Below are 17866 nucleotides of genomic sequence, written 5' to 3'. Positions count from 1 at the left end.
ACTGGACAACTGTCCTGGACTCTTAAAAGGCAAAGTCATTAAAGAAAAATGGAAAGGACTGTTCTACTCTAAAAGAGACTGCAGAGACCTCACCAAATGTACTGCATGAACCCAGATCGGATCTTGGCTTTACAAAAGCTATGAAAGAAATTATTGGGACAACTGGAGAAATCTGAATACCGAGTAGCTAGTTTTCTTAGGTGTCATAATGGCATTGTGCTGATATAGAAGTTGTTCTTTTTCTTAAGAGAGGCAGGCCAAAGTGTTCACTGGTGAAGTGACACATCACCACTTAATTTCAAATGGTAGAGCAAAAAAAAGTATGTGTCAGTATATGTGTATAAGGCATGTGGGTGTTGTTCACTGTACTGTTCTTTCAATTCTTCTGCACATTTGCCATTTTCATAATAAAAGTTGGGAAAAAGAAAGCTGGGAAATGTTGTCTGGGATGGAGGCAAGGGGTAGGAAAAAGAAAGGGAGACAACTTCATTTGGAACATATCCTAAAAGGTGAAATAATACATTCAAAAGATAGGAATATGGTGGTAGAAGAAAAAATAAGTATCATGAAAAATAACAGAATGTCAGGATATGAATTTCTGGAAAAAAAAATGGTTGTCTCTCAACCAGGGCTAATACACTCAGTCATGAGGGCTCTAGGGAAACAAGCATAATTCCAAGAAAGAATGCTGGGACTGAACTCAAGGGTTTTAATCTGCCATCTGAGTCATCGCTAAAACAATTCCATGGCAACAGAACAGATCACACTCCGACAAGCCAGCAGCCTGCCCGCCGGTCTAGCCCTCCCCGCTAGATGATACAATCACTGCTCCGGCTAGGCCAAAAGGATCAATGTGAATACTAATGGTAATGATAACATACGGCTGTCACGCCATCTAATTTTCTTTGGTAAAAGACCAAGAGTATACTTTCATAGCCCAAAGATGTCTGCACACAAATCCAACAATATTTTCACTTAGAAGAAAGGTTCTTAACAGAATGAACTTGTTACTAAATTAATTTACGTTCCTGAAGATAATAAGCATTTCCTCCATAAGGACATTGATATTATAGCTTGGTGTCAGGAAAGAGAAATCCTCCTCCTTTCTTTTCTTGAGTGAGTCACATTAAACTTGTATCAAACTTCAGTGCATATTATAATCATCCAGGATGCTGATAAAATGCAGATCCCCAGGCCTCGCACCCTGAGATTCTGATTCCGTTGCCAGAGGTGAGTGGGGGGAGGGGCCTGCACTTGTGTAAGGACCCCTGGGGGTTCTGAGGCAGGTACTCTGAGGTTCACTTATGGCCTGGGCTCCAACAAGCAGCTGAGTCTGACTTGGATTAGATACGATGATATAGTGAGGGGCTCTGGACTGGGAGTCAGAAAATCTGGGCGACAGATTTGTCACTATTGGGGCAAGTTACTGTCTCTGTGCCTCAGTTTTCTCATATATTTAATGAGGATAATACCACTCCCCCCCCCCCGCCCCATTACTGGACCTCACATACATGCTAATTTATATAAAAATGACTTGAAAGTATGAAGAGCATAACAAGTAAGCATATCTTTATAACTCAAAGATATAAATCTTTGAGAAGGGAGGCTTTAATCTAATTCAGTGAACTTCGTATTATCTCATATTCCTGACAAGAGCCAATTACATATTACCTTCTCCTCTTTCCTTTTAGGCTTAATCCAATGAAAGGCGTGTTAAAGTGACATTCTTATTCTTATTTATCACTTGCCATCCACCCCCCACTTCCCCTGCCAGCCCTGACAAAACAGGAAGCACAGAGAGAAGGAGGACATCAGTTAAGCACTGCGAAAATTCTATCTAAAGGAGATGCATGTCTTAGGATGCCTCTTACCAAGTCTATGAGTTTGGTAACAGGAACTTCTCGGATTGGTCTTTTCATTCGGCACAAAGCCTCTAAGGATGTACCAAAACAACTTGGGAAGTAATTTCCACTGATGGTCAAGAAGTAATCTTTGCCTCGATCCAGGTGAAGGACAAGAATATCTTCAATCTTATCTTCCCCTGAGTTCAGGATGGTCACAGAGTCTTTGCTGACATACACATCAAGGGAAATGTCCACGGTCTCATCTGAAATGTAAGAGATGGTACATGATAACAGAAACTTCCAGTGGAAAAGCAAAAAGGGGATGAGAACCAACAGAAGAAGTGTCCTCTAAAAAAATCATTAAGTGATGAAGGAGAGATGGGACAAACGGAAGAGGGAGGAGCCCCAATACAATGACAGTGAAGGTGAGAGACGTATGGTTAGAAAACAAGAAGTTAATCAAAGGGAGGGGATGGTACATCGCGAGCAGAGACAATGGTAAAGGGAAAACTCACTTGGCTCCAAGTAGCCCTCACAAGGTTCAGCCCGAAGCCATGGTTTGCAGTACTGGCTGTCATTAAGCTTAGGGATGAAAGAAAAATGGCAGGGAACCTGTCCATTGTTGCTGATCTGGAACTTCTCCTTTTGTAGTTGCCGAAACTTCACATTCTCAAACACAAACTGGGGAATAACAGACAGACACAAACATGCATCACTAGTAGGGGAAGAAAGTCAGTTGGATTATTCCATAGAGAATATGAATAAAGAATGAGGTCATTATTAACCATTATTAACTGCCGGGTGCACTCGCCAAGCGAGCCAGCTACCCGCTGTCCCCTCACAACAGCAGAGAAGGGGCCAGGCAGCTCTTGCTACTTCTCTAGGCTACTCTGATTGTTCCTAGGATCCTAAGAGTATAACCCCACCTTGGGTCAGGGCATGCATCCCATGACCAAGTCCTGGTTCCTGAGATATGAATTGGCCAGCAACTCTGAAATATTAAATAAGAGCAGCTAACATCTGAGGGCTTACTTTGTGCCCGGCGCTGTTTTAAGGGCTTTGCATGTATTAACTCGGGTAATCCTCACAACCTCCCCTTTATCCAAAAAAGGAAACTGTGGCTCTGAGAGGGTAAGACGCTCGCCCACGGCCACACGTCTACTAGATGGCAGTGCTGGGACTGGAGTGGAGGCAGTCTGCCTTCAGCTCACAGTCTTCATGACTTTGCTGTGTTGCCTTCTCCTAGTAACATGGTTTCCCCTGTGCGACCATGATGGGCAGCAGATGGGCAGGCGTGTGTGTTTGCTCACCTCCCTCCGGCTGAGTTCTAAGGAAGGAAGGAAGTCATTTTCCATTCTGTCCATGATGCGTACAATATCTTCAAACACTTTCCGGTACCTCCGTTCATCCACAACCTTCACCTGAAAGAAAACGAACCCTCTTTTCAGTCTTACGTGCGCGTAGCTCATCTTCCTTTCAGATTACCTAACAGTTTAAAACCGGTCATTATAGCAACCATTTCGAATAAACTGTGGTGCAAACAACATCCTCAAACACTTTCTGAAATCTCGCTCCATCCACAACTTTTACCTGAGAAAAACAGACAGATCCTTATTTTAGTCTTATGTGCTCTCAACTTATATATCTCTAAGAGTCTAACCATCTTTAAAAAGGCCACTAAAACAAACATAAATTATGGGATCACACACTGTAAGGTAAAGGTGAGGTTAATTGGTTAACTTCTTGGAAAAGTTAAACCTCTGTGCTACGAAGCTTGGCAATAATAAATATTTGGGAAGAATATTTTCTTGCTCCATTGTTAAGTAATTTGGTGGTGGAGAAAATGTGATGATTGTGCTAAAACTTTTTTCCTGCACTATACAAACTGACAGTGTCAAAACATACCTATCACTATTTCTAACAATGATCATAAAGTGCTGAAACAGCAGAAAAAATGACTAAAGCATTTAACTCTATTAGCTGTTATGCACAATGCCAAGAATCATAATACCAATATAATATAATATCAACGCTCAGATTATATGATGATAAAAGTATGTTAGTAAATAGAACCTATGGCCATTTTAGAAAACGGCCGATACAAAATGTCCCAGATCAGAGTAAAAGCATGACGATAAACAAATCATCTTGCCTAATAGATCGAAAAAACTCCCATCTGACACAGCACTTTCGGCTTCCTGAGACAGCTGTGCTTTTTTTTTACTATTAAAACTTTATACAAATCGATGCCCAAAACAAACATAATTAACATAGCATTTTCACTTATTAAGGCCCCAGTTTCTTTTTAGAATAGAAAACTTCACAAATTCAATTTAAAAAAAAAGATTGATGTATGCAGTAGAGGCTGTAAAGAAAGTGTGGAAAATAAGAACATCAAAGCTGAGTCTCAAAGACTGTGGAGGTTTTTACGTATCTGAACCATAATGATTAGAGAACTTAGGAGTAAGCAATCACTAGCGTCACCAGGGTGCCTACTACAGTGTTATATTAAGAGGAATTTTATACTTTTTAAATTCTTTTTCAACATTTTGCAACTTAAAAAATTTTTTTTATTTATTTATTTTGGCCGTACCGCACAGCATGTGGGATCTTAGTTCCCCGCAGGGATCGAACCCGCGCCCCTGCATTGGAGGCGCGGCATCTTAACCACTGGAGCACCAGGTAAGTCCCTTTGCAACTTTTTATTTCAAAAAGTATTTTACATATGTCATCTTATTTTCACAACAACCTGTGAGGCTACCAAAGCAAGGATTATTCTTCTCACAGTTGAGAATATCAAGGTACAAAAAGACCAATTAAGTTGCTCACTGCCACAGTTAATAGCAGAGGTGATATCTGGACCTCTAGCGTAAGACCCTTTCCAAAATACTGGATATGTGACAGGACCAACTTGGGTATGTCTTTTTTTTGGGGGGGGGGCGTAGGTCTTAAAAACACAGATGCCCCAGCTCACTGATCGCAATCTCCAGGGGGTGGGGTCCATGCATTTTGAAGCTCTTTAGGCAATTCCGATGTCCACCAAAGTCTAAGAACCAATGCAACAGATCCCATTACCAAGTGCAGGGGTGGGAACCCCATCTCAGCTTAATCTCAGCCAGCCCACAGCAAGTCTTCTGAAATTAATTGGCCCCTTAGCACTTGGTCCCTTTGTTAACAGTCACTGATGTGAATGGTGGTAAGAAATACAATGTGGTTCTTAAAGCCTCTAATCATAGCATGCCCAAGAGTCCAAAGTATGGGGTGGTTACCCAATAAAATCAAAGCTCTTCTCAGTGGGTTATCATGATCATAACCCTTAATGCACAGTAAGGATAATGAAGGGGAAAATGTTACCACAGAATGTCACCACTTGATACATCCACTTTAGAAAAGGAAATTACCAATAAAATTAGGAATTAAGAAATATGTACAATGAGCTAGATCTTTATGTAATAACACGGATAGCTCTCCAAGATACACCACTGAATTAAAAAAAAAAAGTTGCAGACCAACACATATAGTATGAGACCATTTATGATATATACACACCAACACACAAAGCACCACCATATTGTGTATGGGTAAACAGAAAAGGTCTAGAACTGTGCTGTCCAATATTATAGCCAGTAGCCACATAAGGACATTCAAATTTAAATTACTTCAAATTAAATAAAATTGAAAGTTCAGTTCTCTCAGTCACACTTCAAGTGATCAATAGCTGCCTGCAGGTAATAGCTACTGGATGGGACAGGATAGATCTAGAACATTTCCATCATCACAGAAAATCTATTGGACAGTGCTGGTCTAGAAAGAAATAAATTCATAAGGGTAGTTGGCCTGGCTAGGGAGTGGGGTTTAGCGCAAAAGTGGGAGTAGGGGATAGAAGAGGCATTGAAGACCTTCAGCCTTATCTGTGAATTTTGCTTACTTTTATTTTTATTTTAAAGAGAAAACCCATTTTAATTCCTGTGTGATTTAAAAAGTATTAAAAACTAGAAAGGTAGTATCTTTATTAAAGATACACAAAAATACACAGAAAGCATGGAAAAATTGTAAATATCCTGCTAGGAGCTCTGAATTAATATGTACGGAGTATTACAAATATTCTGAGGTTCTGAAAAGAAATACAAACAGAAAAGCTAAGCATAGCTGATGAAACCAAAAAGGTTAGTGTCTGGGGGAAAGACATCCTTTTAAAAATGGATTAAGAGAACTCAAATGAAGAAAACAGGGCAGTCCACAAGCACAAGCTAGAAATTAGGTGGGTTAAAAGTAGTATCTGAAGGTATATCTAGTCAGTAAGTTCTCTGGAACTCTGCAGGCATTGTGGGGGTAGGAGAAAGAACACCTATAAGTTTGGGAATTAAACAGGCTTAAGATTTGAATCTCAGCTCTCCTTCTAATTGCATGCTCTTAAAGAAGTTTATTTAAACTCACTGGTTCTCCACTTGCTCATCTGTTAAATGAGAAATATTTAACTCAAAGCATTGTTGTGAGGAGTAAATGAGATGGGTGTAAATTGCTAGTACAGCCTCTGGCACGTACTAGCTACTTTTTGAGGAACACATACTATTATTATTCATTATTATTTTAAAATTTCAAAATGGATAAAAGTCAAGTCATGATTGCCTCAATAAAATTTAGAATCTATTCTAAGATGAAGAACAGATTCTGTACATAAAGGAAATGCCCCAAAGTCATTCCCCTCTAAGACAGGAGCAGGATAAGACATATTGGTGAGAACCTATCTCAGAAGCCAAAAAAATCAACATACACACAGAGGAAAGAAATCTACCCTACTGTGCTCTTCGCGTGTCTTACCTCATTAATCCTCTTAAGTAGGTACCATTGTTATTCCCATTTTATAGAGGAGGAAACTGAGGCAGAGGGATGTTACATAAATTTTCCATTGTTACAGTTAGAAAGTGGTTGAGCTGGGAGGCAAATTTAAGCAGTCTAGCTATAACGTCCATTCTATCAAGCACTGCCCGATATAGATTCTGTCAGATTACATGACTGCAGGTCTGGAAAAACTACAAGAAATAATCTAAATGTACTAGCTGTAATAAATTAAGTCAACAAGATCCCAAGATATAACTTGCATACTAATAACACACAGCTAGAAAACAAAAACTTTACTCACAACAGAGACAAAAAATTAAACAACTGGCCATTAATCCAGCCCAGGATGCAATAGAGTTAAAGAGAAATTTAAAACCTGTGCTCCTGGACGGGAAGACTTCACTATCTTAGTTAGTAGAACTAACAATATGCCTCTTAACATCATATACAGATTATGTTGTATTCTGACCGGTCTGTGCCTTTGTTCCTGCTGTCCCCAGCCCTCTACCTGGAACCTCTCTCCCGGTGCTTCCACTCCTTACTATTTATCTGATGAGGACCTACTCATCCTTTAAAACCTAGCTTTGAACTCTTCTTTATGTATAATGACTTTAGGAGATGAAGGGTGCTACCCAGCCATTATGCAGCATGAGAAACATCTGTGTCACTAAAAGGCCATATGGACAGCATTTAGGAGGGTCAAGGGCACTAACTTCTCAATGCTGCAAATGATTATTTGGTTATGAAAACATTTACGGCTCACTGAATTACTGATCCGTTCTGAGTCTAAATGATGCTCTAAGAATAGATACTTAACACACAAACGACTGCATGAACAAACAAGTGTTTACCCCAATGTGGAAGAGAGCGCTAACAGGCTTGTGGTCACTGGTTTTCAGTTCCATGTGACTCCGGTAATGAAGCTGATTAACATTAATTCCTCTCCAGAGAATTCGGTCACACCAGGCTGGAACCCGACATTTCCCACTGCAAAAAAAGTAAGGAATTAGAATAACATACCACACAAGAACGGAATACCTACCACACTGGTTCAGACCTGAGTTAGGCCCTCTTGTTATCTGCTTCTCCTTCCCTAACGACTCCAACTATTATCTTCCCTACTATATTGCAAGCTCTGTGAAGGGACTGTGTCTGCTTGTTTGTCACTGCATTCTCAGCCCCTAGCACAGTATCTGATGTAAAGTAGGTGCTCAATGAATAGTTATCTAATGAATGAATAAACGGTGCTCCTAAGATTAGGATTATATCTTCAATAATGTTGCCCCAGGGGAAAACAGAATAGCACCTTCTTAAAATACCCTCAGAAGGACAGGATTATATTCAGAACACTTCCTCTTCGTTTGCTCTATCAACTGCAATGATGCTTCACAACAGATAGACAACTAATAAAATCTAAAAATCCAATCCTATATTCCTAGACTGGGCTTAATCACTGGAGATGGGTAATAGTAGAGATTTCTTTAAACCTGGACTTTTATGGATAAGTCGAGCTTCTTCTAATAAAGATGAACTAACACCTAAGCATGCAAGTCTGAACAAATAACAGCCCATAAGAATACCAAGGGGAGGGAAAAAGCCTATTCATCATTCTATTAAAATAAGCAACACCTGTACACCTGATCCAGACAGTGACACAAATAAAGTTCTTATCAGTAGCTCTTCAGTTGACTCTCAAGTCAGGTGAGTGGAATAAACAAGGCAATGTGCACAAGATGTGTGACAGTCACTTTCCACTTGCTGAGCAGCTCCCTCGGAGGACGGAGGACGCAGAGACAGGCTCCTCCCCACCCCGCCCTGGCGCTCTCGGAGTCTAAAGAAGCTGACTATACCCAGGCATTCTTTTTTCTTTCAAACTTCTGGGCTCAGCCAGGTAGGAAACCATAGGAAACGAAGAAATAGTAGGTAGAAGACAAACAGTCACCAGGCACATACTGACAGGGGCACTTTACTAGGGGTGATTGGGGAATCAACGGGCCCCCTAGACAGTGATTCTCAGCTTTCTCCAGCAGTCGTGGAGGTCGGGCCCAGGCACTGGTATTTTTAAAAGTCCGGCAACAGAGTCTAATGTGAACTCAGGATCGAGAACCACCGTGCTGGAAGAACCTTTCATGGCTCTTTGTTTTCACCTCTGGTATCCTGAGTTAAAGAGTTGAAAAAGAGTTTGGGAAAAGAGCCAGAACAGGGCAACAGGTAAGGAAATAGGGGTAAGATCAGAAGGGCAAAAATCTAATAAGCAAGTCTGCTGAGGTGAGAGAAATAAGGCATCGCAGGCAGCTCGTAAAACTTCGACAGCCTGACAGAGCAGTTCACACTCTCCTAAGGTGAGCTCGCCTGTGAGCACACACAAATTGAAACCTCTTCTGTAATAGCACTGAGCCATTAGGTTTCTCTGTTTCTGGCAAGAACTAAAAATTTCCCAGCCCTTCATCAATTCAGAGAGACAGAAATAAGATCAGGGCTTAACCTATTCCATGAGGAGGTTCTTGTTCTTTTACCTGGAATCCCATCGGTCTGTTTTAGAATCATACTTATACGTGGGGATAAACTTGATTTCCCCTTCCATGAAGTCAGCAAAAGCTTTTTTCTGTGTGCGCTGAATATTTAGCTAGAGGTAGAAAAACGTATCACATAAGCAGGGTAACACCATCTTAACAGAAGTGATAATCGGGTTGATCAGCCATTTCTAAGTATCTAAGTTCCGTATCTTTTGCAACTGTCGGAGCACATACATAAAATTTCTGTGCCTTATGAATTAAATTTTGACATTCCAACAGCATCTAAGCTCACCCACAGACAGGATGCTCATATGAGCATGTCACTAATTTTTTATTGCTAATGGTGGTCAGGGTAAAATGGAAAAATGAAACCTGAATAATCATAAGTTCCCTGATGTTAGCCCAGGTTTTTTTTAAATTTATTGAAGTATAGTTGATTTACAATGTTGTGTTAATTTCTGCTGTATAGCAAAGTGACTCAATTATACATATATATATTCTTTTCCATTATGGCTTATCACAGGATATTGAATATAGTTCTCTGTGCTATACAGTAGGACCTTGTTGTTTATCCATCCTATACATAACAGTTTGAGCACAGTTTTAATTTTTTTAAAAAGCGCACAAATTTTGATTGGATAATTCCAAAAGCCAAATTCAGTGAATAGTTATATTGGGTTGGCCAGAAAGTTCATTCAGGTTTTTCTGTAACAACTTGCAGAAAACCCGAACGAACTTTTCGGCCAAGCCAATAGATCGTTTTGAAAGTTACCCTCACTCAAATATTTTACCAGAATTACATAAGATTCAGAACTTATTCCAACTGTACCCCCTTTGGAGGCAGGACAGAGGAAGAAATGCAAAGTTAGCCAGCCAACCTCAATGTGAAGGTAGACACAGCCAAGAAAGGCTCACTGTAAAAACCATTCTGCTGCAAAACACCGGAATTTTGACTATGTCTGAAGGTCAAAAGTCTCACGTTAGGATTTAAAGACATTCAAATCAAGTTGAAACATTTTCTTCCCTCAGTAAGAAGCATTCACTTTTAGCAGCCAGTATCCATATGCTAAAGTAAAAATTCAAGTCCTGTGCCAGGTTCCAAGGCAAATTTACAGAAAACTAGGTTCCTCAATATCATTTTATATAAATGTTACCATATCAATGCTTCTCACACAGGTTTTAACATCTATAAACTAGCAAGCCCCAACTTCTCAATCAGTTCCCATTAGACCACAGTCTGTGCTATTTGTCCCAGACAAACTTCTCTTTTGTGCCTCCCAATCCCCTCACAGGGCCTCCCTCTTTTACCTCCAAGCTGTTGCTGAGCCTGCCAAGTAATCATAGAGCAGCTTTCCCTGTTCCATCTGCCAAACCACATCAACATAGCTGAAGGCCCACTTCCTCCAGGAAGTGTTCTCCAATTAACCCCACCCATTCTCCAACTCATTTATACAAACCTCTGAAATCCCTTCTTGATAAAGACTTAATGAATAAATGTTATATTGACTTTTTATCACTAACGTTATCTCCTCTCCTCCCATGCAAGCACTTAATAAAAGCACTACAAACCTTGTGTGTATTCACTGCATCACTAGTCACAATGTTTTCCCCAGACAATGAGACCTTTCCATCTACTTCTAGAGTAAGACACAACTCCCATGGGTCTAACTCATAAACCTAACAATTTCATCTGCTGTCTAGGAAAGTACCTATAAAATAAAATTTTATTACCTGGTCCAATTTCAAGAGTCTCTGAAGGTCATTCTTATTAATAAGACTCTTCACTTCATTGGCATCAGGCATGCAAAGTCTGTAGTTCAAATCTCCCAACCAGATGACAACACTGAGGATAAAGAAATACATGAACAGAAATAGCGGTAATTAGCATAAAAATCAATCAGAGGAGAATGGAGAGAAGGAAAATGGGGAGATTATTGATAAGCATTCATTTATCACTATCTGACTAGGGGTTTAAGCTATAACTATCCTTTGGGGGCGAGTACTATCAACACCTGAGAGGGCTGAGGGATTACAAAATAGGTGGGAGGACGGGCACTGCACACATGAGGAACAAAGGCAGGGAAATACGGTGTATGTGTGGGACTCAGAAACCAAGGAGTTAACTCCCTGAGAGAAGCATGTAGTTTATTTGCTGGACTAGCTTCAAAATTTCACCTGGCTACTTGCCAGGTCTCTAGGGGAAGAGAGTCTGAACGTTTTCTGCCTCTCTGAGCCCTGATGTTCTGCAGGCTCTCCACTAGGGTCTGCATGGTCTGAATGACAGCTCTCTCCGGCAGGGCCCACTAGCAAACATAGGTCCAGGACTTTCTGCTGTAGCCAGTCTGTCTACCCCTGCCCCAGAACCGCAGTCCAAGTCCCAGGCAGGAAGGAGAATGGCAGGCCACGGAAGCCTGAGGCTCCCAATCACAGCAACAGACCCCCAGGTGTGCTGAGAGCCGCCCAGGGGAGACCCTGAAATTCCCACACCAAAATGGGTTCTCTTGTGAGCTATCTCAAGTTCCAAATGGGTCTCTTTGCCAATCTTTAAGGTCCCAGGTAAATAAATTTATGGAATTTCGGGGCAATTTTATGATTACTGATGTCAAGGCCTTGTTTTACCACTGTGAAACAGAATTCTATATGATCTTAATTGTTGAGACAATATGGAAAGAGGCCAACATCACTACCTTTCCCTACTCTTTCCTCAATTACCCCACTCTCTACTGATCCTAATACTCCCAAATTATCTTTTGTTTTCCTACTAATTCACATCTCAAACCACTATTCCAAATCTCATCACCCTCTCAGAATTTCAATTACTAGTATTAATTTCCTTACAACTAACCATTTTCTACTAACAATCCATTCCTCAACTGATTTTTGTTTCTATCCTTATTAAGTCCCATTCTTCACTAACCTTCCACATTATCCATTGGTGTCTTTAAATCTCCACAGCCCCTTTTCTTAATGATTCACAGCCAGTAAAAAGAATAATGTAGATCTATATTTACTGGCTTGGAAAGAGATTCACAATAAATAGGATAATACAATCCTATATAATGAGTATGTGTGTGTTTGTATGTGCATAGAGAAAAAGTCTATAACAGCACTATTCAGAAGAGATAGGGACTTCCCTGGTGGCGCAGTGGTTAAGAATCTGCCTGCTAATGGAGGGGACTCGGGTTTGATCCCTGTCTGGGAAGATCCCACATGCTGCGGAGCAACTAAGCCTGTGTGCCACAACTGCTGAGCCTGCGCTCTAGAGCCTGCAAACCACAACTACTGAGCCCACGTGCCACAACTACTGAAGCCTGTGTGCCTAAAGCCCGTGCTCTGCAACAAGAGAAGCCACCGCAATGAGAAGCCCGTGCACCACAATGAAGAGTAGCCCCTGCTCGCTGCAACTAGAGAAAGCCTGCATGCAGCAATGAAGACCCAACACAGCCAAAAATAAAACTAAATTAAATAATTAATTAAAAAAACAAACAGAAGACATAGGACGCACATCACAAATGTAATTTTCAATTGTCTAGTAGCTGAATGTAAAAAGTAAAAGAAACAAGTGAAAATAACTTTAACAACAAATTCCAGGGCTTCCCTGGTGGCGCAGTGGTTTAGAATCCACCTGCCAATGAAGGGGACACGGGTTCAAGCCCTGGTCCAGGAAGATCCCACATGCTGCAGAGCAACTAAGCCCGTGTGCCACAACTACTGAGCCTGCGCTCTAGAGCCTGTGAGCCACAACTACTGAGCCCACGTGCCACAACTACTGAGGCTCGTGCGCCTAGAGCTCGTGCTCCGCAACAAGAGAAGCCACCACAATGAGAAGCCCATGCGCCACACGAAGAGTAGCCCCCGCTCGCCGCAACTAGAGAAAGCCCGTGTGCAGCAACGAAGACCCAACTCAGCCAACAATTAAAAAAAAAAAAACCCCAATGCCTTCTTTAAAAAAAAAAAATTCCATTTAACTCAATATATGCAAACTTTTGTCATTTCAACATGTAATCAATACTTAAAAAGTTGAGATATTTTACATTTTTTCCCTCCTAAATTCAGTGTATATGCTCACAGCACATCTCAATTTGGACTAGCTACTTTCAAGTGCCCAACAGCCACCTATGGCTACTGGCTGTCATAATGGACAGCACAGATCTGGAAGGATACACACTGAATTGTCCACAGTGTTTTTCTTCGGAAGGAGCGACTGGCTGGGGAGAGCAGAGGTAAGAAATGAGGGATTTTTTACTTTTACCTTTTATTACATTCACAATGAACATTTCTATTTTATAATAAAAAATAATAAAAACTGATGTCAATTGACAGACCCCCTCTACCATTACCCTAGATGCCCACTAACAGAACTAACTTTTCCTCTGATAGCAAATCTAATTCCTCTGACTCAATGCATCTGCTATTCCTCAAACCCGCCCCCTTCTTTGTGACCCCAATCCCTAAACAATAATCTCTTCACTCTTCACATTTCTATAGCTTCTCACCACATTTAGTCTCTTCTCACCTCCACTATTCAAAGGCTAAGGAAGACTTAACCACTCACTCATGTTTCATGATGTTCAGCTGCGGGAGGGTCTGATTTGGGACCACAAAACTCATTCGTGCGCAGATGTCCTTATAATCTTGATTCCTTCTCTCAAAGTCCTCCACGTGGGCAGCCAAGTGGGAATTGACAACGCAAAAGGTAGTGTTGTGAAATACAAATCTCACAGCTACCCCACCTTTGTTTCCCTGTTAGCAAGAGTTATTATTCACAGTTAGTACAAAGACGCAACTAGCACCTGAACTTCACATGGACATAAATCATAATTGAGCTCATTTCCAAAGTAACTCACCATCTTCCCCATGATTCCAGTCCCAACTGTTTCTGTAGCAACATCACGGATATATCGCCACTGATCCTTTCTGGCAAATATCAGGAGCATCATCCCAACAAGGCGGACCAGTTGAACCTATGAGTTGCAGGGAATTAGAAGAGGTTCATGTTAATACCACTCTTTGCCACATATCGAATTCCCACAACTAATTTTCCACCAAGAAGATATAACCATGCCCTAATCTGAATCCAAATCCTCTAATTTCCCAGTGGACCTCATAAAGAGAAAACAAAATTTCTCTGGGAAAGCTCTAATCTGGCTCTGACCAGTAGGAGTTAAAAGTCTTTGGAGACAACGAGTACACTCAGCTCTAGATTCATTATTTTAATCACTTTTTAGCCTACCATGAGTAGGCAGCATTAAAAATTGGAATAATAATGACAAAGCCTCTATCCCAGCTTGTTCCTTTTGCCTCTTCTTCCTAGTTTCTGATTTACAATTTCCTAAGAAATTAAAATGTATAAAATAACAATCCTTTTTACTTTTAAGTCTGTGAACTAGAAATATGTCTGAAATGTGTATTAGTCTATATGAGAGGAATAACATCTTCAGGAGTCTCATCACCTACATCAGCTGTTAGAAGATGCAGATGAAAATTACTTAGACAAATGACTCCTTTTAAAGGGCTTGGTATGGTAGCCCCATAATTAAAATAACTCTTCTGGTAGCCTCTACCATGTGCCTTCTAGAGACCAACAAATTGGGCCACCTTGCTAAAGTCAACTCTATTCTTGACTTACAACCAAGTTTCGAGCTCATTTAAATTCCACAACACTCCTGTTCTTGCTCCAATTCCAAAGCTTACCCTATGCGCCCACATGCTTCAAACTGCTTTTCTGTAAAGCATCCAGTTCTGACCATGTCAGCGAACAATTTCAATCTTAAACTCTCATTGCAAAAATCACTTACCTTATGTGTCATCATTTGAGTTAATTATTGCTATGAGAACAATAAAATTCTTCTTTTCTCCTAAAAACTACCTAAGCAATGAAACTATAAGATCGGGAAACTTAGGGAATTTTTTTTCTAGGAAATAGGAATAAAAAGGATTAGTCTGCCCTATTCCAGTATTACACATGGGGAAGAATTCAATTAAACCACTCTTTTGGAACAAGCTATAGATAACAGAGTAACTTCTAGTGAGTTCTATTTAGTTGTATACTAAAAAAGATAATTAAATGCGGCTTACTTTCTTATACTTGGCTTTGGAATGCAAACCCCTCTCCACAGCCAAGGACCACTCTTGTTCCTTCACAGATTCAAAGTAGAAAAAGGCTTCTGTGCTCAAGTCCAGCTCTTGGAATCTGAGAAAACAAGAGGATGTGAAATCTACACACATCCCATAATTATCTCTGACTACCTCCTGTCCCATTTTCTGAGACATTAGATGAAAAAATGGGGAAGAGATAAATCTTAGAGAACTGCTCTATTGACTCAGGTGATCAGTAAGGACAAGTAGTTTTCTTTTCAAAAGACTCCCTGCCACAAGTATATGCACAGGCTATGCAAAACACAAACAAAAAAACCTCCATAAGGGTAACAGTAGAGCTTTGCTTATATATCCTAGAAATAGTCACTGTTAGAATTAACCTCAAATCTCAGTTTCTATGAAGTATATAGTTTTCTATGGGTTTTGAGAGGATTAGATGCTTCCTTACACAAATTTAGGTATCTGTTCCTTTATGATCTCACAAATTTGACCCACAAGTTAACTCTCACGTATAGTCTACAGTAGGTTTTTACAAATGGTGGGGGAAAAAAAAGTAAAATGTCACATAAACTAACACCAAACATACAGCCAAAATGAAATTCCAGACGTGTATTTTACCCAATGCAGTAGATATCAGGAGGATTCGGATCACAGTTCAGCCAAGGTTCTAACCCACTATCTGGAGACTGGCCATTCACGTTCCATGTTCCAACAAAGAATCTAATACATGATACCAAAAAATAATTTAAAAACAAAGGTCAAGTGTGAATGTTCACAATAAGCAACATAATTTCTCAAACTGTTTTGCCACACACACACACAAAACCCTCCTGCTTGTAGAAGACAAAGGCAGTGGGCTTATTCTCTCCAAATTTTACATCAGGTAAACCTACAGAAAGGAACCAAGTCTCTATTTAAAAAACACAAATTTAATTGCTCTACCACATTTCCTTTCTATTACATTCCATCCAAACTCATATTTGAAGGGAGAGCTTGTGGATGGGAAAGAGGTATCTTCATGCTATAAGGATGTCTAATATGGATAACTATTCCATAAGGAGTTGTAGTTAAATCCAAAAACTCACTTCCCGAAGGATTACAAGGACATCTGTGTAGGAAATTCTGTTGAGACAGATATAGTATTAAGGGGGAAAGCAGAAGGGAAAACTCATGACTGTCTTAACTGTTTACATACAAATATAAGCATCACGGGAAATCTGAAGATCTGGAGGTTTCAGCATAGGGATATAGTCATGACTGAATTAGAATAAATGAGGCATAATGGGATAGCAGATGGGACTGGAATCTTGGACTAAAAGGGTACATGCTGTTCGAAAATAACAAAGAAAAGTGTTGCTGCTTTGAACATCGGGATACAAGACACACACCACACATAGTGAGTCCAGAAAAGAGGATATCACCAAGATGAAATGAAAAATATAATAGAGGAAAGAATCCAAGATAGACCTCCCAATCAAGATGATTGGGTGAAACTTCCTTCAGTTAACTTCCCAAAGTAGGTAAATTAAAGTCTAGTGGTAATGGCGGACTTAATTTTCCAATATTGGCAAGAAGAAATTCAGCAGGTCAGATAAACACACTTGCTTATGGAATGTACTAGGAGACAATTCTCTAGTACTTGTGAACTTGACTTGGTTCTCTAAGAGTGGATAGAAAGATTAGTAGATGTGGTATCATTAGTAATTAGAAAATCCAAGGGAAATTGTAGCATTTGCATTATTTTGGATATGTATGTTATTGACCAGCATAAAGACAGGGGCTTGAATCAGCTCACCATTCTTTTCTTTATGCTTTTATTCTGAATTAAGCTAATTAAACTAATACCTTAAATACCAAAAGACCATTTTTCCCTATACCTACTAAAGTTTAGCCTCAGTAAGAAGAAGAGAGACTAACCTGAAAGTCTGAATGTTGACATATTCTTTCTCTCGCTTTGCCAGGATGTGTTTGATGAGACCCTCCCGCTGCCCAGACTGGGTGTTTGGTACAAAGAGCTTCCGCATGGTATTGGTCACTTTGGGCTGTTCCTTGTTAGAAGCTTCTTTTTCACGTGGAAGCCTAGCAAATAAATGAGGAATTCAAAAGTGAAATTGCCTTAAACAATTCCCATGTGTGTCTCACACATGGGAAATCTGTTTCAACATAGGACTTACATTCTATTCACTGAAGATGGTGGGGGTGGCGGTTCCCGATGAACCCCTGTAGGCTGATTCTGCAAATTTATTTTCTTGTCCAAATTCAAAGATGAAAAATTATCCTCAAATCCAAGAAGCCCTGAAGGACACAGAACCCAGAGTGGAAGGGGGGAAAAGATAACATCCAACTTATCCAGGATTGATAGGACTTTGCTTTGATCAGCGGTTTTGGTTTGATCACTATTTGCTCAGTGGCATTACCAAACAGAAAGGTATAAGAGTAGTGATAACGTAGATTGGGGGAAGAAGCACATCTGTCCCTGAAGCACTGACATATTAACTAGAATGACAGTAAGTTACGTTAACTTAGAACGTGAATAATAAGAGCTAGTATTTATAGAAGACTTTT

The 17866-nt window shown here is 40.1% G+C and overlaps 1 protein-coding gene across 4 annotated transcripts in view; it reads right to left on the bottom strand.

Annotated features, from left to right (window-relative positions):
• The window catches only part of OCRL (OCRL inositol polyphosphate-5-phosphatase), a 52505-nt gene that overhangs the window by 14360 nt on the left and 20279 nt on the right, over positions 1-17866 (bottom strand). For all 4 annotated transcript variants that reach the window (XM_082446097.1, XM_082446098.1, XM_082446099.1 and 1 more), the window contains 12 exons: positions 17476-17596; positions 17219-17380; positions 15920-16021; positions 15281-15395; positions 14050-14166; positions 13758-13945; positions 10934-11045; positions 9203-9312; positions 7538-7673; positions 3155-3265; positions 2360-2525; positions 1872-2107 (listed from right to left, as the gene is read on the bottom strand). In XM_082446097.1, coding sequence (XP_082302223.1) covers positions 1872-2107; positions 2360-2525; positions 3155-3265; positions 7538-7673; positions 9203-9312; positions 10934-11045; positions 13758-13945; positions 14050-14166; positions 15281-15395; positions 15920-16021; positions 17219-17380; positions 17476-17596 — 1676 coding nt within the window. The remainder of the gene's footprint in view (positions 1-1871; positions 2108-2359; positions 2526-3154; positions 3266-7537; positions 7674-9202; positions 9313-10933; positions 11046-13757; positions 13946-14049; positions 14167-15280; positions 15396-15919; positions 16022-17218; positions 17381-17475; positions 17597-17866) is intronic.

Source organism: Balaenoptera physalus, assembly GCF_965194825.1.
Source record: "Balaenoptera physalus genome assembly, chromosome: X".
Classification (NCBI taxonomy): domain Eukaryota; kingdom Metazoa; phylum Chordata; class Mammalia; order Artiodactyla; family Balaenopteridae; genus Balaenoptera; species Balaenoptera physalus.
The sequence above is the reverse complement of the archived record's forward strand: the minus strand, read 5'-3'. Positions and strand labels throughout refer to the sequence as shown.